Below are 24,114 nucleotides of genomic sequence, written 5' to 3'. Positions count from 1 at the left end.
ATCTTTGATTGCTTCCTATGGTCACATATAAACAAATATACATATATAAGGAAATCTACTCTAAAATTCAGACTCGATAAGATATAAACACGATAAGCCTCGACACTAATCTATTAATTTCGTATGTATTCATGTCGTGTCAAATATTGTCAGACCTACTCTAAATACATTTTAAAGTAAGGATTAACATTAATAACTAATTTAGGTTTTAATTTTCTTATAACTATTAAATTTTATGGTCCTGGTCATATTTTCCTGTGTATACGAGGAAAATTAAAAAAAGGAAAATACAAAATGTGCGCTCACACAATAAAGTAAGAGGAAACTATAAAGCAACAACTTTAATTAATTAGACGAAATCAAAGTCATCTTCCATATGATGACTGCTACAACATCATAATCTAGAAAAGATACACTGATCTATATATAATTCCCTAAATCCTCACAATATTCTCCACCAACAGAGAATTTTGCAGCATCCCATTTTCATAATCCATATCATGGGGCCAAATTAGACTACTAACTAACTAACTATAGTAGAAAATTAAAATAAAAATTAAAATGAACTCATCCCAAATCAAAACCTCTCTCCCTCTACAATTAGTTCAAGAACCTAACACAATTATACAAACCATTAATTAAAAATGTACAAACATCAATTCTTAGCTATCTCGATCCATCGACACATCACATCCGACAGCGGCGACGACGACGGCGATCAATTTCGAAAATCCCATAATTAAAAATGGAGACTCTTCGACTCCTAATTAATTAACACAACTCTAATGAGAAATTGGTGTGGTTAATTAATTAATTTTAATTACTAATAATGTTAAGTGGTGAGCAAATTCGTTGGTATTTAGAAGTGGGAGAGAAATCCGCAGTGTTTAACATACTCCTCTTGTTACCGGCGGTTGGGCTGATGAGCATTTTCGTCCGCGGCGAGGACACCGTCACCGGCGGAATGTCGCCGGAGCTGAGCTGCGGCGGCGGGTGCTGCCACTGGGGGAGCGGGCCGGCGAGGAGGAGCGTCTGGAGGAGCGGGCCGGCTTCCATGACGGCCTGCAGGAACTTGCCGTTTTCCGGCAACGGCTTGCTCACCGGAAGTCTGTCGCCGGCGTCGGCCGGCGGCGGGCTGTCGGAGTAGGAGAGGGATTGGGAATTATTGGTGTTGGTTTCGTCGTCGTTGCTAGTGGTGCCGCTTGAGATTGGTTGCAACTGCGACGACATTTCCAGCGAAAGTCGCTGGTATTTCGTCACAAATTCGTCCCTCTCTTGCATGATATTGGCTAGTAGCTCTTTGAGTTGGACAATCTCCTCGTCTTTCCTCGAAATCTCCTCGTGTGCCGCCGCCACCACCGCCGCCTCCACCTCTAGCGTTGAGTAGAAGAGGGATTGCTTTAAATCCGCCACTCCCTATATATATCACAAACGAAATTAGTTACTTTTAGGGCATTTGATAGATAACAATATAAAATAACACACATTTTAAGTAACGTATCTTTGAGTTATCTTAAGAGTTCAAATTGCTCAAACTCAAAATCAAAGATGGGCGAAAGTTCAACAAAAGAGAAAGAGATCAGAGATACTTGAATTGGGATTAAAGGAAATAACCTAGTACCTCTTCTTCAAAGTAGTAAGCCCATGTAAGAGGACTGCATTGTTCTTCCATTTTGGTTAGGTTTGTTGCTTGGAGGAAAAAGAAAAGAGTACCACAAAGGGAAATGTTAATGAGGTTGTTTTCCACTTTCTTATAGTAGTTGCTTCTTCTTTTTTTTAATTTCAATTTTTTAATGAATACATATATCTTTTGCTACTTTGTGTTTTGTGTGGTCATGGGACATATGGTTGGAGAGAAGCATAAAAGGCCAAAAGCATAAAAAGTCAGGTGCATATAGTGGTTAACTTTATACTAGTAGATTCTTAGTACACGAGGACCTTTTACTGTGAAATATTATTTCCTCTTCTAAAATAAATATTCATTTCTATTATTTGTAGAGATTAGACTAAGAGTATTCATTAATGGACCCAATGATTGTTCCTCGTGCTGACTTGTAGGCTCCTCGAATACTGAGACAATTAGCCCAATGATTTAAGGTTGTTCAAACTATTCTCTGTGTTGATTTGTAGGCACTTTTAAGGATGTGACAATTGATCCAAATATTTAAGGTTGTTCAATATCCAAATGCAAAGATCGATCCCTTAATTATTTGGTTAAGGATGGACGAGTCTTATGCCACTCGACCACGTCCCTTGAATTTATATTTCATTTCTATTTTAACATATATTCATAGCTAGTGTTTTGTTATCTTTAATTAGTCCAATTCAAATCTCCATGTGTATTGATTGAATGAAACACAATACAATAACCCTTATGCCATCAATTAATTGTTCTAATCATAAATGAAACTTATTTTTAGGAAGTGTGTTGTTTTGAAAGGTTAAAAGAAAATGATGTCATATGAAGAAATAAAAGACATATATTTAGGTAGTAAAGAAATATAAAGGAGAATCTGAAATGGGGCAGGGGATGGAGTGTGAATCCAGTGATTAAGGTTGGGGGTTTATGTCCCCTTCTTTATGATTCTAGTGAATTTCCTTTTTCTCTCGAATCTCCTATTGGTTCTTTTGGATTTGCATTATTTGCATAAATAGTATGTAAAAACAAAGGAGGGTATATTAAATGTAATGAGATTAGGAAAATAGGAAATGTTATATACTTACATGGCCCACAGCTAGAAATGTAAAAGTTAAAAAGTAATTTCATGTTAAAGATTTTTAGGAGAAGACCACATATTTGTGGTGTGCACTTAGGGCATCTGCAACACCGGAGCGCGACTGCAGCTAGCTAGGTTGCAGAGTGAGAGAAACAGAGGACAATGCATGGTGAAGAGAAGTGGTGTGGGCTGCTCTCCACGCACTGATCCCCTTTTTTGCCCACTCGTTGTGTGTAGGAGTAGAGTAAGAATGAACCTTAATTCGACAGTAATTAATTAATACATAGGGGTGGTGTTCGGTTTCCAAAAGAAAATAATACCAAGATACAATCTAGGATTGAGTTGTGAGGATGAATCTCATGAACCAAACACACTATAAATTTAATCTCGGATACAATCTAGCAAACTAAAGATGCGACTGGGAACTATGACCCGAACTCGGAGTCGAGAGAAGGCACCATCGAAGCCACGACACATTGATCACTCCATAGTATCTTCTTCTATTTTTCTTTGCGTTTCTACTGAAAATTCCAAAAATAGTTAATTTAACTGCCAACTGTTTCCCATATTATCCCTTATAGATTCTCAACTTCCCCCTTCAGTATTGAGTTCTACTCGTGTGGGATTCTGTCTTTTTCATTATTACGCATTAATCAAATTTTGAAGTACCGGCTGCTGAAACAAAAATTAATATTGATTATAATAAAATTAAATATTAGAGGATCCATTAATACTCTTATGTTTAGAATTATTGTAATTCGAAGGGACTCTATATTTGCGGTGGGTAACAAAAAATAAATAAAATGCAAATTTGTGACAAGGACATGTAAATTAAACTAATAGTACTATTACCAGTAGTCTCGCTATTTTTTAGTTGTAATGAACTTGTAAAGTTTGATTTTGAGGCACATTAGATTGCGATTTGCCAGTTGAGTCTAGAGTCAAATGAATTGAATTAGTAAAAAAATATTTTTATTTGAGATTAAAAACTCTAGAATTTTGACAGAACCTGTCGAATATGCTATTTACAATAGTTTGTCGTCTAGCCATTATATTTTTGTATTCTGGAATAGATTTTCGAAAAGATATGATATCCCACAAATCACATATAGATATTCTGGAGTAGATTTTTGACATATATTGAAAGCATAACTCTAGCGACTTTGGAATTATATGTTTGTTACGGACGTCCTCCGTAACGAGGCCGGATGGCTAACTTCTCGGAGAGATAAGGTGATCGAACCTTCGACGTTCTCGAAAGATAGACCACGAATTGCTGATTTTCGGACGTTCTCCGACGAACAACAATTGGGAAACGAAAGATAATATTCTTGTTTCTCAAGACAAGTGTGGAAAATAATATATTCATTGAATGCTTAAAAAAGATAACAGTCTATCCTATTTATAATGCTACTGACTTAATGAACAAGAAACAAATATCTAAACAAATATGGGAAAGATATGGTGAATAAGGGAAAACTAAATAATTAGAAGATCCTAAGAGATATGATAGATATGATCGTATCAACTCCCCCACGGTTAAAATCCACCTTGTCCTCAAGGTGGGAACCATGAACCATTGACGAGAGCTGAAAGCAAAAGCTTTTACGAGGCGTCTCCTCCTGGATCAAACACATATCGAGCAACTGAATATCTCCCTTTATCACCTCCATCAAAAATCAACAACGGAGACCCAATGTGGCTAGAAAAATTCCATGCCAAAACAAAAAGCTTGTCAACGCTTCCAAGAATGCTCAAACATGACGTGTCATTGCGCGGAGGGATCAACCTCGCATCGGTGTCGAGCGATGTTGATCGAGGATTCAGACGTGTAGCATCCCTAACATGCAAATCCCCATAGATAAAGGCAATCTCTTTCAAATGTATTGGACAGGACGGTGCAACTTTATTTCCAACTAATGCACACAGATAAGCACCACCATTTTCACTAAAACAATTCTCAACAACATCGTGAGATGTCATTCGCGCAGCATCGAGAGATGCGACGACCTTCTTAACTTCATCAGTGGAATCGTCCTCCTCTACATCGTCTAACAATGCCTCTTCATCCTTCTCTTTACTCATATCGGGGCTGCGCGGTGGGTAGATTTCCGCAAAAGATGAAACTTGTTGGTCGTCGAGTCTGCCATCTCTACCTTCCCTAGATCCCCGATTCTCACTAGGCAAGCAACGATCCATGAGTTTCCTTGCTACCGTCTCTAATATGGAGTTCTCTGAATCACAATGCTCCTCCTCTAATATGGAGTCCTCTAAATCACAAGGCTCTGCATCTAATATGGAGTCCTTTGAATCACAAAGCCTCTCGTCGCCGTCTAGTGTTGGCGAATGCGTGTGAGTAACGACCTCTCCATAACATCTGCCATCATCTACCTCACTCCGCAAGCGATGCGGCAGTGGTGGCTGTGGCAAAGGTCGGAAGTTTACAAACCCACGGTCAAGGGGATCCACATGTGTTGGTGGTTCATGTGACGAGTATTCCTGCTGTTTCGGCGGGTCCCAACAGGTGGGCTGACCGTAAGTCGGTGCCCCGTAGGGTGTGGTTGATTCCCGCTGCGGCTGCCACCTTCTCGGCGGATCCCAGCAATTAGGTAGGGGCTGTTCATATTCCGAGTACCCACGGAGAGTGTGTTGTCCCTGTGTCTCCCGACAGGTAGGCTGAATGGACGCACATGTGTTGTGCTGTCGTCGGTAGGGATCCGGCTGTTCATAGGGGGAAAATCTCATTGGGTTTCGGCGACCAGGGTGGTGCGACATCCGGCGAGCAGGTAGCAGCTCATATGCGGCCCGGCCGAACTGTTGCCGATGGCGCGGAGGGTCCCAGGGAGGCAGCGAATAGTACGGCAGGTCTTGAGCCGGCTGTGGAGGTGGCTCCGGCCGCGGACGAGTGCGAATCTCTCTGCGAAAATCGTAGGACGCCTGATGTGCATACGTTGCTTTAGACGCAAGCAAGTTTGTCCTACGCCGTTCGATTTTGTCACAACGTGTTTCCAACCTGGTGATAGCGGCATCCAATTGATCGAATAGGTGTTCATAACGCCCCAATCCGGTGTAGTTGCGTGACATGATGACGTTGAACGGCGGCGGTGAAGCTCGGTAGTGGGAGGTGATCGGGGCAGGTCCCGTGACTTTTTTTTTTTTTTTTTTGGGAATATGGATGAACTAAGACGGGGGATGAGCTCTCAATGAAAGCACCAGTTGTTACGGACGTCCTCCGTAACGAGGCCGGATGGCTAACTTCTCGGAGAGATAAGGTGATCGAACCTTCGACGTTCTCGAAAGATAGACCACGAATTGCTGTTCCACGGACGTTTTCCGTTGGGCAGCAAATATGGAACGATAATGAAAGCACCAGTTGTTACGGACGTCCTCCGTAACGAGGCCGGATGGCTAACTTCTCGGAGAGATAAGGTGATCGAACCTTCGACGTTCTCGAAAGATAGACCACGAATTGCTGATTTTCGGACGTTCTCCGACGAACAACAATTGGGAAACGAAAGATAATATTCTTGTTTCTCAAGACAAGTGTGGAAAATAATATATTCATTGAATGCTTAAAAAAGATAACAGTCTATCCTATTTATAATGCTACTGACTTAATGAACAAGAAACAAATATCTAAACAAATATGGGAAAGATATGGTGAATAAGGGAAAACTAAATAATTAGAAGATCCTAAGAGATATGATAGATATGATCGTATCAATGTTTGAGAGACATTTCTAACAAGAGCGATGCTTCATTACATATTACGTCACATCCAAAGTTTGGGTAATAAATAAAGGTTTTATTTGAGATACATTGAATGATTTTACAGAAGATTAATTCCAACGTTCAAATTATATAAATCAGACGTATTTATACATTCGGAGTAGCTCAAATTCCAATGATATTTCGATGGAGTTCAAGCACCATCACACCAAATTAATAAGCACAAGTTATAATATTTCTCTATATATGGAAAAAAATAATTTCGAATAAAAAATAGAAAAATCAAAAGCTCATGTATCTAGATTCAAAATAAATTATAAAATGTCCAAAGTTTGTGCATTTACATATACAAATTACCTTCTACTATTAAAAAAGATGTAATTTTACTGATTGATCAAATTTGTCACATTGGCAATTTAACACGGTAGCTTCAATTTGGACAAAAATAAATTTCAAAGAAAAATCATATTAATAAAGAATAATTAAAAATAGTGTAAATACCAAATTTGGTTTTTAAAAATTTAGGATGTATTCTATTTTGATAGATGATGGTGAAATTCGAATGCTGATTTCTTCACTATTTTTACATGGTCTATTAATATAAGATAGATAATTTATTACGAGTGGGATGCAAAATTTTCCACGCAACCTTTTTCCAACTTTCAATCTAATTCAATGATTCATGATATTATTATCACGATTTATTGGTATGAGAAATATTTTCTCTCTTTTTCAATTTTTCTTATTCCTTATTATTTTGTAAAAAAAATGTAAACTAAAGAGCACGAGCAAAGCTAGTAAATGCCAACAAAATGACTTTACCATATTGTAGACTTTCATTGACGTGATCTATACCAAATCCTAACGATGAAGCACATCTTAATTTATCTGGTATTTAAATCCATTAATATTACCCTCATAAAGATTTATGTAACATAAAGCATATGCAGAATTAGATTTTGCTGCTGTTATCACGCCTTATAAAACGAAAATGTCCAATTCTTTTTATTTTTAAGAAAATAAGAGGTATGAAATCTATCTAAAAAAGGTACAAAAATTGTTGAATTTCACTTATATATCTTGATTTGCGATTTTTTATTTTCAACAAAAGACCACATTTCTTCCTAAGTTCACACCCTTAAAATTGAATTCTTCAAAAACAAAGATAACTGAATTCCAATAAAATGAAGGATTAAAGCTGAAAAAAGAGATCATTAAACATGCATGTAATGATTACAAACATCTGATTTTTACTTCTTTTTCCTGTAAGAGTATATGCTCAGGTTTTTCCTCCTTTTTTTGACTATCATAGGATACACAAAAAAAAGGCAAGAAAAGTGAGGAATTAAATTAATTAAAAGCTACTTCAAGAATTAAGATTTCAAGTAGGGATTGTGACTTAATTAGCACCGTTTGTTAGAGATTATTCCAGTTCATATTAATTATGAAAATATTGAAAACTTAGAAAATGAGTTAATGCTCTGTATTTGAGCTTGTTTATATTATTCCCTAGTTATTTGTCATGGATGGAAGCTACAAAGTCATTTTCAAGAATAATTTGTGTTGAAGAAAAATCCAAAATACTTTATTCATATAAAATCTTTTTATTTAAAAACTGAATTAAAATTTTGATTTTAAAAATAAGGGAGGTTATTGGTAGGGTCCTTATGGAAACCTTTTGCACAACAAAGGAAAAAGATTTTGGATTTCTGACCAATTCCAAAACAATGTATCAAGGGAAACTGCTCCACCACGCGTTGGCTAGTGGGTCCATGCACAATATCATCATTTCTATCCATTTATTTTAATTTATTTTATAATATTTTAATTTATTTTAATTTATAATCTATTTATAATATTTTAAATGATTATTAAAATGTTATATAGATTGCGTCTTGCATTAAATCAAATTAAGTTGGTGTTTTTTCTGCAATATATCCTAATACTAAAATATTATATTCGTCTTTTAAAAAAACTTTTGGTAAAGTAAGAAAAATTATAGAAAAAATAAATTCTAAGATAGAAAATTTTAAATGGCGAACTAAAATAGAAATAGTTTCTAGTATAGAAATAGTAGTATGTTTTAAGATTTTGTCTTGCATGTGCTTCAACTTGATGCTTGGTGTCATTTCGGATAATGCATAATGCTTAACAATAACTAATGCCGAAACCAATTTGTTGTCAAGTATCATAAATTGATATGTAAATGTTTGTATATTATAAATATAAAACACTTAATCTTGTTAACCTCTAATTAGGCCATGAAATCCAAACATTGAGGATTGAGATTGTAAATTTCTAACCTAATAAAACTTCGAACTTGATTAGCTCATATCTGATTGACCCGAAACTAGATAAGCTAGTCCAGTTGACATCTTTAATCACATGTACATGTGTGAAGGTATTTTACTAAAACAATAGAGTATAAAACATGTTGGCTTAAAGTTGGGGATTGAAGTAGATAATTAAAAGTAAACCAATGCTAAAAGCCTATTAAATATAGGTTCAATAAATATAGATATTATTGTATCATTATGAAAATGTACAAAACAAACTCAACAATAAGCAACCCAAGAGAAATCAATACACACACAAACTGTATAAATTGATTGTATGCAATTTAAAATCCACAATAATAAATTTGAGTACCTCATGCTTTTTTGTCGCTTCTTTTATCAATACATATAGGGCTTGTTTGTATTTTGTATGGGATAATGTACGGTAGATTACTAGATTTTATAGATATCTTTTACTCAATTAGTAGTATATCAATTTCATTTTCATATTTGATTTATATGTATTAAGATATTCATAGTTATTTCTTGTTTGATAGAACAAACCCTACTGAATTTTGCAATTTATAATAGTATCATAAAATAAATACTCCCTTCGTCCCACTTTAAGTGACACATTTTCCTTTTTGGAATGTCTCACTCTAAATGACACATTTCTAAATATAGAAATATCACTCTCTCTACTTTTTCTTTTTCTTACTTTATTCTCTCCACTTTACTCACAAAATAACTAAATAGAATTTCATGCCGAATTAGAAATGCTCCACTTATAATAAGATGGATGGAGTATTTATTATAATCATGTATGGTGTTGTCCGTAACGTTGCCCAAGAGCCCAATTGTTATTTAATTAATTATTTGCCATTTTCGGTGGCATAAAAATATATAATATAATACATATATTGTGCAAATCTAAAGTATGTCACTCAAAAAGATTTTGGATAATGTTTATATTTGAATATGTGCAACCCTACAGATGAAAAAGGAGGCATGCATGAATATTCCAAAGGGAATGATATATTTTGGACTTCTTGCTCGCCAAGATGGCTTGAGCCGACTCCTTTATGCATCAATTTTTTTCAATTTTTTTTACTTAAGTCAAGATGTTTTCATTAAACCTAAGAGGCTAAGACTAAAATAAAATCATCACATAGTGGAGAGGCACGACAATATGGATAATGTAACACAATACTTATCAATTACAACTAAGAGCATTAGCAATGGGGCGCCCTAAGGAGCGCTACGTCAGCAGTTTTATCCTCCTACCTCCCCACCTGCAGTGGGGCGCCCTAAGGTGCGCCCTATGGCGTGCCACATCATTATTTTATTGTTTTGTTTAATTAATTTAACTGTTTTCAAATAACAAGTAACGAGTAAATAAAAAACGGTCTAAATAACAAACGGCGAAGTTTTAATAAAAAAAGTTACATCATTGAACTAATAAAAAAAAACAAAGTCGGACCAATTCCCAACTTCCGACGCAGCTCATCGAGTAACGCCCGGAGATATTCGGCTTCGTCGGGGTCGGTACACTTCTTGAGGGCTCTGTGCGTCTGCAACATCGTCCTTGCCATCGACTCTGTTGCTAACGACTCAAACGCGGTGGCCGTCTGGGTCGGGAGCTCTACCGGGACCGGAGCTTGGGTTGCAGAGGTCGACGATGAGGTCGCGGTCGCCTTCCCCTTGGCCTTCGAAGCCTTGACGCCGGGAGGACGCCGGAAGGACACCGGTGTGCCGGAACTCCTTTCATCCACGTACGTCCGGTTGAGGTCAACCGGGTGGTTGCCGCTGTCGCTGCTCGTGTAATCACCAGCTTCAGTGGTCTTCGTCCTCTTCGGCGCACCAATGTGCAGAATTCCACCTTGAAACTTCTGCTTGTCCCTCAAGAGCGCCCAGATGGCCTCGTGCTTGAAGTCGCCGTACATCGACCGGTACGACAATAGCGCTTTAGCGCGCACGTCGCTCCCCTGTGACCGCGTGAACTTCTCGAACTCCGCCGCGTACAAGTTCACTTGCTTCTTGACTTGATCCCAGTGCTTGCGGAGTTGCTCACGCTTGCGCTTGTACGCGGTCGGCGGCTTCACCGAATTGTAGAGGTCCGCGATGCGTTCCCAGTACGCGATCTGTCGCTGGTTGTTCGCGAATATCTGATCTTCCGATATATCTACCCAACACCGGGCCAAGGTGAGAGTTTCGTCGTCGTTGTAGTTCGTACGGCCGGGGGCGTACTCATCGCAATCACCGGGAGGCGGAAACTTCTACGCCCGCTGCCGGTTCCGCTTCTTTTTGGCTGGGGCGGAAGCGGTCGCGGCGGGGTCGGGATCGGCCGCTGCCGGTTGGGCGGTGCGGAGACGGCTCCATGTCAGACAACCCATACGATTCCGTACTGAAATCCGGATCGTAATAGGCGTTGGTGTCGAACGAACGATAATCGCCGGGTTCTGTACCCGGCCAATGCGCCCCTGCGCTAAACGTAGGACTATTGGGGCTTGAATCCATTTCGTAGTAATTATGTAATTGTAAGTTTCGAAAATGAAATCGAGTGAAATGAAATGTACAAATGAACGGTATTTATAAAAAAACGAAACCGCGTGCCATCGTCCGCGGTTGATCGTCCGCGACCTCCACAATGGGGCGGACGATGGCCATCGTCCGCGGCCATCGTCCGCGACAGCCGCAATGGGGCGGACGATGGCGCGGACGATGGCCATCGTCCGCGCTATCCTCCGCGACCGAAGTATAGGGCGCGACTATCGTCCGCGCCCTATGGCGCGCACCCGCAATGGGTGCGGACGATGGATGGCGCGGACGATGCGCGCCATCGGGCGTGCCATCGTCCGCCCATTGCGGATGCCCTAAATAAACATATAAATCAAGAATTAAGAATGATATAATTATTCAAAGCCAAGTTTCCCACATTAATCAAACAAAAACAAATTATTCCTCTCATGCTGAACCACGAATTGTATCACTCAATTGGAACATATTTTCTTAAATACTATGATTGTTGGGTTTTTAGTTAGTGGTTAAAGACTTCAACTTATGGAGAAAAAAGCAAGTAATGATTTGGAAGTCCTTAATATGCATTTAAATGCTTTATTTTTCCATTATCTAGATTAATGAAAGGGAACAAAATTAGTAATATGATACATGTTTTACCAACATCTATATTTATTACACAATGTAAATGGGGGCGGGAAAGAAATGAGTACCGAATTGACTTAGGGAAAAAGCAAAAATTCTTATTCATAACTTTTCGTCTGCATAATTTAATTTGTCATGATCATACAAGTTTGCGGCTAACAAATTGTAAACGTAATTAAGATTGAGACCCATCAATGATATTAGTTAATAAAGTGGTTTAGATATATAAGTACTACGAGTTATAGTAAAAACTAGAGTATATTATATTGTTGATTATAATATATGGGAATCTGCATAAATACAACATATAGTATGAGAATGAATAATCATTTCAGTCCTTCGATCTCACAATATTTATAAGAATGAATAATCATTAATAATCCTTAATCATACTCTAGCATTATTTTTATTTTTTTGATCTCAAGTTCCAATTTCATGAAGGGCAAATTTGTTTCTTTCCGGTGCAATTAGTTAATTTTACTGCGAATACTAAGACTATACGACAAATGCAATGTCCTCATAAAAAATGTACTTAGTTTTCTATGATACTTCTCCGTCCTCAAAAAATATGCATTTTGGGGTTAGCACGAGTTTTAATGTAAAATTGATAAAGTAAGAGAGATGTAGAAAGAAAAAGTAATTAAAGAATTATTAGTGAAGAATAAGTCTCTCCTCATTAGAGAGAAAAGCTTCTACAAAATTAGAAAATCCATATTCTTGCGGGACGTATCAAAAAGGAAAGAGTGCATATTTTTGTGGGATGGATGGAGTAATACTTACTTTGGGAAAATCTTTGCATTGACCATTGAATGTCTTACTAAATATATTTTCAAAAATGTCATTATCTAAAAAACATATTTACGAGAATGACATGTTAATTTCCCATGAATTATTTGAATAAAATAATATGAGCGCGCGCGCGCCACATTTTGAAATAATCAAGCATCCAATAAACATAGTGTAGTACTCTACTTTTAGTGTGACATACGTATATAATTTAAAAAATATTTACAAATACTATACTTTTTAGCGGCATCAAATATACGTACTCAAATACATAAACATAACCATGGAGAAAAGGTCATATATTTAATTTATGCAACTTTGACATTTTTCTAGGTAGATAATAGTCTAGATGCCAAAAGTAATTAAAATATCGTTACTTCCTATTTGACTAGAAATATGGTTTTCACAATTCTTCTTCTTAATTAAAATGCGGTATTCAATTCTCGATTCGTACGAGTGTAACGTTTTTATTTTATTTCTTTTTAGTCAGACTATATTTCATTTTAACAACACACACAATTCACAACTTATCGATGCTCTTAATTAATTATATTACACTAAATAAAGCACAACATAAAAAATCAAGAATTGGGAGTTGATACTTACATAATTGAAACAATGTAAAATGTCATGTCAAAAGCAAATATGATATTTTGCAACAGGACAAGACAAAGGATAATGTAAAGATTTTGTATTTGATTTCAAGCACTTTGTGTGATTATATTTCAATCATGCTTGATGTAATGAAAACGCGTTTGACATAATGATTGTGCAAATGCAACTTTTTTGGCAACTATCTTTTTCTTTTTCTTTTTCTTAATTCTCATTAATGTTACTTAAGATAAAAGACATATATGGGACTAAGAGAAAGGGAAAAAAAAGAATCCCACTATCGGCTTATGATTAAGTTTTTTACCTCGTCACAAATAGTTTTCTCCATTCATTTCTCCATATCATTTGATGTAGCATGCAAGTCCATTCTTTTAAGGTAAGTGAGAAACATCATAATACAAATTCATTTATGTTTTATTGCAATTAAATTATATACTATACTATAATTTGCCACAGAGTGATTAATTAGCGTGTAACGGACTCTATTTGTGTAAATTAACTTGAAAGACTATGGAATGGGACACGTGTAATATACATAAGTATAACTATTTTTTACCACTATTAAAATCCTTCTTGACTATCAAGAAGTACACACTCTTACTCGTCACTCAGCATTAACACTCTATCATTAGACTAACTCACACATAAAAAATGTATTAACAGACGTCCACTATAGGGCTCGAACCCACAACCACTAGGCCAAACTCACAACCAAAAAAATGTATATTAGACACAACTTTAAACTCGTGCATTAACATTCTACCATTAAGCCAACTCACACAAAAATAATGTACTAATAGACGCCCACTGTAGGGCTCGAACACATGACCACTCAACAACTAGGCCAAACTCACAAGTCACACCCAAAAAATATGTACTAAACGCCCACCGTGGGGCTCGAACCCACGACCACAAGGTTAAGAGCCTTGCGCTCTACCAACTGAGCTAGACGGGCTATGTTGAAGGTTAATTGCTTAATCCTTATTAGTCTATATATTCTATATGAAATGAGTATCAAACTTTGTTTTATTGTTTTTTTTGTTGTGTGGCTCTAAGCTTATGGATTCTTGTTCGCCTTTTTCATGCTCAAAGTTTTACTTTTCTACTATAACAAAAATATACTACTACCATATAAGTAAGTATATAGTACTCCATAGATAAAGATATTAATATTTAATTTACGTATACTAATAAAATAATGGATTTCGAAGCAACACACAAGATAATACTATATAGTATCACGTAAATGAATTTAGAGCAAAATAAAATAAGTATTGATGAAATTAGTAAAATCCCAGCAGATGTAGTAGTATCTTTTTTAGTACTCCCTCCGTCCCGGACTACTTGCACTTATTTCCTTTCTGGGCGTCCCAAGTTATTTGCACTCTTTCTATTTTTAGTAAAAAATTATCACCTACAGCCGCAATTGTTGACTTTGCTATACACTCATTCCTTAATCTCCGTGCCGAAAAGGAAATGTGCGAGTAGTTCGCGACGGAGGGAGTATATTTTAGTATTGTGGAGTATATTAAAAGTTGATGGATACAATTCTTGAAAATGAAATATGCATTTAGTCGATGACAGAGAGGTTGGATTTCCTGTGAACAAATAACGTCATATCTCCATTTCTCTCTCTCAGCCTTGTTCGTGCATCAACACGTTAAGAGCTGTTTAGATTTGAAGAATTGATGGATCAAGATTCGAATGTGAAGGTTTTTTGTCACCTTCTTTGCCGACATTTGAAAATGGCTAATTACAGTTGGTGTATGCTATGTCTTGATTATTTTTATTTTATTTTATTTTTATGAAGGGTTTAGTTTCTTAAAGTCATGTGCCAAATATAAAATACTCTCACCATTTGAAGAGATATACTATATAGTATAATTGTAAAAGTAGTCGCTTTCGAAGAAAATGAATGGTATAAACGCGTTTTTGTAGTAGAATCTTCTTGAAAATTACTTGATATCACATGGTTTATTTAAAATGTTAATTATGAGGAGCATCCCAATTAAGGTAGTAGTTACATTGAAATGAATTATGTCATATACGGACATTGTAGTATCTATGATTCTATAATGGACCTATAAAATATAGGGTAAAAAATATTATTGTTAGTCTCAATATCACTAGTTGACTAGTTGTTGCAAAAATAAAAATATCACTAGTTGTTGCATCCATCTATAATTAGGAGAAATTAGTCCTAAGATCTTTTTAAAGTAGTGTGCAATTTGAATTCCTCTTCTCATAATTCTACTATCATTTTCCCACCGGTTTAACTTGAAATATTATGGGGTTTCCCAACATAGTCTAGTGATCCAACGCCGTTTTCATTAGCATTTCATCTCAAAATCTTACACGAGATCTTTGTTAGGAATCTTTAAGATTTACTTATATAATCGTAATAGTTTTTTTATAATGATTTCAGAAATGAAAACTCAACGGAATTGTAGCACTTTCCTCGAAAAGCCCTATATTTCATATCCCCAACATAAGATATTGAAATTATGAGAAAGTTTGAGAAATTTCTAGGACTATTTTTGCTATATCCTTTATTTAAAGGGACAAAAAACAATTTATCAAATGGGTCAAGAAAGCCCAGACCAAGGGATAGAATTGGGCCACAAAATTGCAAATTAAAGCAAATATGCCCCAACATTTTGGCACTTTCGACTTTTAGATGTGACTAATTCATTTTATTAGGTGTAAGATCCACAAAACCAACAAATCATCATGATATATATCAAGAGAAGATGAACATGAATTTTTTCCTCAAATATCACAGGTGAAAGACTTAGGCTATATGTTCACATTATACAGAGTAGTGAATCATTGTGTAAGTAGTGAACTTGCTATATACACAAGAAGATGGAATGCACACTTTGGTTTAGGGAATATCAACCTGCTATATATCATAAGTTTGAAGGTAAGTATCAATGTGTAATGTTGCTCTATTTCACTCGGGCCTGCGCAGTTTGACGCATAATGATACCTCCTTGTATGACTGAACCTTCTCCTTTGCAGCCCGTGATGGCCTCGAGAGAAGCTGCTGAGGCTGCAATCTAGGGCCTGGCCCGTCTTTGCTGCTTTCGTTTTCCACTAATGCAGTCTCAGATGTTGATCTCTGTTCTCTGACAGAATCCTCGGGCATTTGAGATACAGAAACTCTAGCCTCCTTTGTTTCTATGAAATCCTCACCATTTTCTACTTCAGCAGCATTGAATCTAGCAGATTGCCTTCGCCGAATTCTCCTGTGGTTGCAATACTCGAAGGAGTAATTGAAAGAATGAGGTTACCACAATTTGAAAAAAAGGAAGAAAAGGGAAGTTTATTGTGCCACTGTGTGTTTCTAGTTTTACAGAGGCACTGTAGAAGTAGAACCTCTTATTTTCTGGCTTGTGATACTTAACTGGTCCAGAGAAGCATTCACCTATCACGAACCAACGAGAAACATTTCAGAGAGATTGTCATTGGAATTTAACCAGGCATTTCAGGAACAATTTTTTCACCATTTTGTGGTAACTTCACTTGGGTTTCATGAGGCTTCTGATCATCTGTATCTCCTCTTGAGGACTCCATTTTGATACCCTTCACATATCGAAGATTACAGCAAGCCGTGTTGAGGGTCAAAACTTTAATGGAATATTCATAAAGACTTATTTAAAGTGCAACCTATACCTCAACATCTACAACAGCATCTCCCATTGGTGGTGGTGTTTCCCTTCCCTATGTAAAAATGGTCATTACACAATATAATAAGATAATGAGATGATTTGCTATAATCAGGCTGATCGATAACTTACAGACCTCAAGATCAACTTTGAGAAGACCAGCTTTGCACCCAAGCACATGCTGTAACATTTTCAACTGAAATAAAAGGAACGCGCAGAATGTGAGCTTCAGGATAAAATATGTTGCACCAACCAAGCGAACTAAATGTAAACACACATCAGGTAAGTTTCCATGGACGACATACCCGATCTTTACCTGAATTTATTTCCTGAAATCCAGTTTAGAAACAAATATCAACAATATGCAACAGAAGAACTTCAGAGAAATCAAAGAGTTGCATATATAGATTTCATAAAAGCACCACAAGTATTTGAGCATTGTAAGTTGCCAGATGTTGATTCTGCTCCTGCATTTTGAGCAGATTTACTCTCAATCTGTCAGACTCGACTCCATTCTGTTCAATGATTTCGCTATCACAGTAATGTCAAGGAAACAACTAAAGGAACCTAATCAAAAGCTAATTCATCTGAAACAATGAGTATATGAATTGAATCCATAAAGGATACTTCCTCTGTGCTATCATCTTCACCAAAGCCATATTATCCTAAAACAACCAAGACAAGTCTAGAATAAGACAAGAACGAGCGATGAAAAGCAATCATGATATAACCGAACCGACTTGCAAACAGTGTTACCTTCTGTAGCTTGTGAATGTACTCTTTAATATTCGTCTCTGTAGATTGAGATTTCTCTTGAACCAACAGCCTTTGATTTTGTGGCTGGTTACTGATATCTGCAAGCTTCCTCCTACCCACATTTTGAGTGTCCTTCGCTTTATCTGGAAACATGTTTGATCATCGCAATGAATTAGCAATCAACTCAAAAAACAATCTACCTCGAAAACATGATTTCACCTTTTACACACAAAACAGCAAATATTATCACAATTCACAAGTGAAATGAAAAAAAATTAGTAAAGCAGACTGCGATTCTACAAGCCAAACAGATTTTGATTTTGCGACTATGTGAAAATTAACAAGGTATGATTGCCTAATCCAATTAATCACTACACACAAAAGAAATTGTTGGTTTCGTACAATTTGAGATCCAACTAAGGTTATCGGCATTATTCAACAATTCTTCATGAGCAGAATTCTGCATTAAACCCTAGAAATCCTTGTATTTGCTCATAGTAAGAAAAAACACAGCTACAAAACCGAAAAAGTAATGTTGATTTCAATAATTACCTTTGGTTATTGCAGCATTCTGCGCATCCAGAATGTGAAAACCTTCCGGCTTCGGCATCACTGATCAAACAGCACCTCTCTCTCTGCGAGAAATGTTTGTTTGAACTTTCTATTTCTATATTTATACTGTATGTATGTATGTATGTATGTATACAATACAACCTTCGTTTTGCGAGGGAAAATACCAGAAGTAAACTCCGAGGCAAATGCCGAGCCTCCATAATGGGCTTCAAAGTTAATAATTGCAGGCCCACTAAAGAATGCACCAATCCTTAAAAAGATTTGGGCCCAATTAATAAGCCGATTGACTTAACTTGAGTTAATAAGGATCTTAAACTTCAAAATAGTTAATTAAATTTAAAAAAATTGAGTTTGGCGTATTATCCTAACCCAACCCGACCTATCTTTTCTGGCAAACAGGGATATGCATAAGCTATAGTATAACAAAATTTGAGAAGTTTGTAAGTTGTAACTAAATATTACTTACTATAGTATATAAATTTAATTTTCAATATAGATTGGACCACGAAATAAGAAGAGTCATACTAACATTAATATGAATCAGTTTTTGGTTGGATCAAATAGTATTAAAGATGAAGAAAATCAAGCTCATTTATGAACTTTTCACAATAAATCTACTCCTACAATAATGTTTGTAAGTGTTTTGTGTGAACAATTAAATGTACAATGAATTCTCAAAAGGTGATGTATAAAATGTTTTCCAACACTAGTTAGTGAAATAAACCATCACTGTCTTATCAAGAAATTAATAAATCCTCATTGTAATTAGTGGTCCTAAAAGGTAAAAGTCTTCTTGATTTCCTCATCCTCTCTCAAGTCATTTTCACTACAAAAGGTGAGGTTAAAAAACTACTCCATTTACATAAAGATTTTTATACTCTTTCTTGAATTCCTTGTTTAATCTCAATGTCATGTTATCCTCGGTTTGTTTTCACCGTTGGAAAACAACTATCTTTACCAATAAAAGAATAATGATGAGGTTCAATTAATTATTTCAATACATAGGTCAAACTTGAGATATAAAGAAATTATATCTGCAAAAGAATCTTGTTTAATGTTCACTACTAAATTCCAAAAACTTTACTTCATGCGATGAGAGAAACATTATTTAAAGCATTGAAAAGATAGAAACTGAAAATGGTTCAATTTTTCATTTATTTTATCTATATGTTGAGAAACGTCTATTTTCATTGGAGAAACCAGCTGCAGTCACTCACACTGACAAAGCTGTAAATCCATACAAATGAAATTATTTTTTACTCCCTATATTTATATAGAATCAATTAATTGTAAATTGTATCTGTGTTGAGAAGGTATTGAGAGAGATTCCCTCTCTCTCTCTCTCTCTTTCTAACCCTCTCCAGCCCATGTCCAAGAGCTCTGCTTCAATCACCATTTCTGTTTTTCCCCTTTAATTAGACACAATTATTTTATGCTTCATTCATCTCTAGACGCAAACACACACCTCTTCATTGTTTACAGACAAAACACAGCAGAAAAATCACTTATTCTTAAGTAATTAGCTTCTGCTTCTTCCAATCCCAAAGATGCTGCTTCCTCGCACCTACATTCCCTTGCTGCTGCTGCTGCTGCAATGTCTCATTTGCTCTTCCTATGTTGAAGCTGTCACTTCCTTCAATCTCACCCTCTCTCATCAGCACCCCAACCCTGGTTTTGTAGCTCTACAAGTCAGAAGGTAAACACACACTTGGATATGTGAACTTTACAGACATTTCTTTGATGTATTTCTTGGAAGATCTGTTGGAAATCATGCCCATTAAATTATTTTTGACATTATATCTGTTTAAATTGAAAAGATTGGATTTTTTTAATCTGGGCTTTGTATAGCATTTGGGTTGATGTAGTTGGTATCATTAGACCTAAATTTCTGCATCTGGGATTAGGTTTTTATTTCTGCCTTGCTTGTGGATTTATTGATTCTGAGAGGCATTATCTTGATTCTAATTCTTTTTCATCGTTTCAAGATCTATGATTCACCCGAATTTTTTTTTTCTGGTAGATTTCCCCTGTTTTCCCTTTTATTTACTGTGATGTTTCTTGCCTAGATTTGATGTTTTCTGCTTCTGGCAATTGAATGGTATTATTGATTACATGTTAGCTACTTGAGCATCACTTTTTCTCAATTTAATGCTACATTTTAGCCTGTTTGTTGTTGAAGCTTATATGTTACCTAAAGAGATTAATAAGCATGGGTTTTAGTCTCACATTGTGCTGAATTTGATCACAGGAGTGTGAATGAATCCATATCCAGACGCCGTCAGATTCTTGAAACCCCCTTGAGTAGTAAGGCACAGTCACAATGCCTGACCGGGAACCCCATAGACGACTGCTGGCGATGTGACTCCAATTGGGGAAACAACCGGCAGCGCCTGGCTGACTGCGCTATTGGCTTCGGCCAGGGTGCGATGGGGGGCAAAGGGGGCCGTTTCTATGAGGTGACGGACTCCTCTGATCACGACACAGTCAGTCCGACCCCTGGCACCCTTCGCTATGCTGTCATCCAAGACGAGCCCCTCTGGATCACCTTCAAGTATAACATGGTCATCAAGCTCAAGCACGAGCTGATTGTCAACAACTACAAGTCCATAGATGGGCGTGGTGCCAATGTGCAGATCACGGGGAACGGATGCATCACGTTGCAGTATGTGAGCAATGTCATCATCCACAATGTGCACATTTACAACTGTAAACCGTCTGGGAACACTGATATTAGGTCGAGCCCCACGCATGTTGGCCACAGGGGGAAGTCGGATGGTGATGGCATATCCATCTTTGGTTCGAGGAACATATGGATTGATCATTGCACGCTGTCACAATGCACCGATGGATTGGTGGATATCATCATGGGATCTACAGCTATTACGGTGTCGAATAACTATTTCTCTGATCATAATGAGGTTATGCTGCTCGGGCATGATGACAAGTACTTGCCCGACTCGGGAATGCAGGTTGGTTCTTGTGGAAAAGGCGACAGTTTTGATCTGTCCCATTTTGAATTCTTGATTTGAAACTGATGGCTGAGGTTTGTTTGTTGTGTTTGGGATGCAATGTAGGTCACAATAGCCTTGAACAGGTTCGGACCGGGACTTGTGCAGAGGATGCCAAGAATAAGAAGGGGCTACGTCCATGTGGTGAACAACGACTATTTTCAGTGGAAAATGTACGCGATTGGAGGGAGTGCTAGCCCGACTGTGAATAGTGAAGATAACCGCTTCACTGCACCAGCTGATCCAAGTGCGAAAGAGGTACAACGCTGCTTACAATATTCGTTGAATTTGTTGTGTGCATTTCTCATAGCCAAAAACACATATTTCCTACTTGTGATGCAAATTTGAACATATGCATACTAACAACATTTTGTGTCTGTTAGGTGACAAGACATGAGGATACGAGTGAGGGGGGGTGGGCAGACTGGAATTGGAGGACGGATGGGGACTTGATGGTGAACGGTGCATTCTTTGTGTCATCCGGTGAAGGGGCTACGATGCAGTATGCCAAGGCCTCGAGTTTCAACCCTAAATCGGCTAGCCAAATCGAACAACTAACCATGAATGCCGGTGTTCTTGGTGGCACAAGGTACACACATACATGAATCTTTCTTCTATGAATCTCTGCATTCTCACATGTCTTTTACATCATTGTCAATGTGGATTGGATGTAAAATGGTGTTTCATTTCATATTTCACTTTGTTAGTGAACCTCATGTTTCACAAAAGTGTCACAACATGCATCTAGCACTAATACTATAAAAACACAAAATAAAACAATACTCCATATATCTAAATTGGCAATGTGATATGCCTTTGTTTGTAGTATAACTTCAACTTTTATGTAATGCTCATATATTTACAGCCTTTCACTAGTAAAGAGTGTGTTCCTCTTTTCACATCATGTGGTGTTGGAGATAATAAGTTGGATGTCATTGGTCACATTTCTTTATGTTTGTTGGTTTAAAAATGTTTACTAATTAGGAAACATTTTTAGCAATAGTACTCCAATCTATGTGAACTTATAAATTAATCCACATACTATTAATTAATGTTGTTAATAGTTCTACTTTATACATTGTTTTATCAATATAGAGCTTCGTTGTCAACTTAACTATAATCACGTAAAATTATGAAGAAGTTTGAATAAGTAGGTAAATATTGTTTTTTTTTTACCCAAGTAGGTAAATATTGTTACCCCAGGAGTATTTAAATTAAAAAATATACTCCTATGAAATTCTCATCCTCATGCAATCCAGCCCATAGATGTGGGCCCAGTCTCTTTTTGGGCCCACTTGGCAGCCAGCCTAGTGACAGTGCTTTATCGACTGGTACATTGTTGTCATGTAGACTTTTTGCAGAGTGTGCTTTTCTGGGTTGTACCTACAATATCTAATGACCCTTTTTAATTTAATCATATTATTTTAGTCATAATTAATCTTGAGTTTATGTATAGTACTATTTCTAAATAAAATTTGTGCAATAGTAAGATAAATAAGTGACAAGACATGATTGAATTATAATGCAGGGACAATAGCGTCAGCTCATATGGTGGCGGATCCACCACCGTGACAGGCGGCGGGAGCGGCGGCGGAGGGTCCAGCGGTGGTGGAGGTGACTATTTTGGGATGATATTTGCGGGCAGCGCCGCCGTAAGAGGGTCATCGCCGCCCACCATTTTGTTTTTATCTTCCCTAATTATTTTAATATTATATATTTCCTCCTCCATTGTTAATGGTTTGGTATGATTAAACCTCATTCATTTTAATATTTGAGGTGCAAGAAAAAGGAAATCAATTTTTTGTGGGGGACCCCTTGATTCCTCAATCCAAACGAGTTGTGAAAAGTTGACAAATGAGGCAAGTAGTTGGAACTTGAGTAATCACTTATTTAATTCACCGAATAATAGTCCGACATGTATGGAATAATGTCTCGAGCTCTAATGGCAAAGAATTGAAAAGTGTAATTATAAATGGACATATTTGAAGATGGGTCTCTCATATAATTGGAGATGAGCCACTTGGATGATTGTGAAGTTTATATTAGGAGTACTTGATTTCTTAAATTGTCTAAGTTGTAGTGTTATTTTGGTCTTGTGATGAATTAAAAACTCATTTTCTTGCTTAGAAAATTAGAGACTCGTTCTTTGGAAAGTACCCACAATTTTAACATATGAATTTTTAAAAGAAAAAGTGCGTACTTTTTAGAGATTAAAATGACAAAAGGGCAATCGCATTATGTTTTACTCTATAAATGGTAATCGACTTTAAACAATAATTTTAGAGTAAAAGAATCATAGTTCTTTCGTCCCACTGAATATGACTTATTTTATTTTTTGATTTGTCCTAATCAAGATGACATATTACTAAAATTGAAAACACTTTTATCTCTATTTTATTCCATCTATTTTACTTTATTCTCTCTACTTAACATATAAAATAAAATTTTATGTCGCCCAAATAAGGGATCATCTACCCTAACAGTTGGAATGGAAAAAAAAACATTACTCCATTTAAGAAGAATTCGTTAAAGTAAACATTTGCAAACGAAAATGGGTACTATTGTACTGAGACGATACCATGATGAGGGGCCCATATTACATGAATAATTATGTTTTTATGTTCTTCCAAATAGTAGTAGATAAATGATATGATTCCATTGGACAACAGCGAGTGCAATAAACCTAACAGTAACACTGTCCTTCTTTTGGGGTAATTGTTATCTTTAACATATTGTCATTGAATCTTTTTTATCTAGTTAGATACTAAATGATATTTTTTTAAAAAAACAAAAAAAAAACAGTTTTTCATCAATTACTACGATCTCC

General features: G+C 36.5%; 3 protein-coding genes and 1 non-coding gene across 5 annotated transcripts; 1 reads left to right on the top strand and 3 right to left on the bottom strand.

Moving 5' to 3' along the window:
* Positions 1-315: 315 nt before the first annotated feature.
* Positions 316-1,741, bottom strand: LOC121778502. The gene is made up of 2 exons (XM_042175865.1): positions 1,622-1,741; positions 316-1,416 (listed from the first exon to the last, which is right to left on the bottom strand). The coding sequence occupies exons 1-2, from the start codon at positions 1,670-1,672 to the stop codon at positions 817-819; spliced, it is 651 nt and encodes a 216-aa protein (XP_042031799.1). The 5' UTR covers positions 1,673-1,741; the 3' UTR covers positions 316-816.
* Positions 1,742-14,164: 12,423 nt separating this feature from the next.
* TRNAK-CUU lies at positions 14,165-14,237 on the bottom strand. Its single transcript has one exon. It is a non-coding gene; the product is annotated as a tRNA-Lys (tRNA).
* Positions 14,238-16,033: 1,796 nt separating this feature from the next.
* On the bottom strand, positions 16,034-18,376 carry LOC121778515 (shugoshin-1-like). The gene is made up of 10 exons (XM_042175882.1): positions 18,259-18,376; positions 17,707-17,849; positions 17,578-17,615; positions 17,373-17,481; positions 17,256-17,279; positions 17,087-17,146; positions 16,958-17,005; positions 16,789-16,867; positions 16,661-16,709; positions 16,034-16,530 (listed from the first exon to the last, which is right to left on the bottom strand). Exons 1-10 carry the CDS (start codon positions 18,314-18,316, stop codon positions 16,236-16,238), a joined length of 903 nt encoding a protein of 300 aa, XP_042031816.1. The 5' UTR covers positions 18,317-18,376; the 3' UTR covers positions 16,034-16,235.
* A 1,115-nt stretch (positions 18,377-19,491) lies between these two features.
* LOC121779640 (probable pectate lyase 13) lies at positions 19,492-23,114 on the top strand. Of its 2 annotated transcripts, XM_042176998.1 has the most exons (6): positions 19,492-19,975; positions 20,528-21,248; positions 21,354-21,545; positions 21,671-21,876; positions 22,816-22,838; positions 22,896-23,114. In XM_042176998.1, the coding sequence occupies exons 1-6, from the start codon at positions 19,827-19,829 to the stop codon at positions 23,033-23,035; spliced, it is 1,431 nt and encodes a 476-aa protein (XP_042032932.1). In that variant the 5' UTR covers positions 19,492-19,826; the 3' UTR covers positions 23,036-23,114. The 2 variants fall into 2 exon arrangements, with proteins under 2 accessions (XP_042032932.1, XP_042032931.1); XM_042176997.1 differs by having other exon boundaries at positions 19,495-19,975; positions 22,816-23,114.
* The last annotated feature ends 1,000 nt before the right edge of the window (positions 23,115-24,114 follow it).

Source organism: Salvia splendens, chromosome 19 (genome assembly GCF_004379255.2).
Source record: "Salvia splendens isolate huo1 chromosome 19, SspV2, whole genome shotgun sequence".
Lineage (NCBI taxonomy): Eukaryota > Viridiplantae > Streptophyta > Magnoliopsida > Lamiales > Lamiaceae > Salvia > Salvia splendens.
This window is presented reverse-complemented; position numbering and strand designations above follow the sequence as displayed.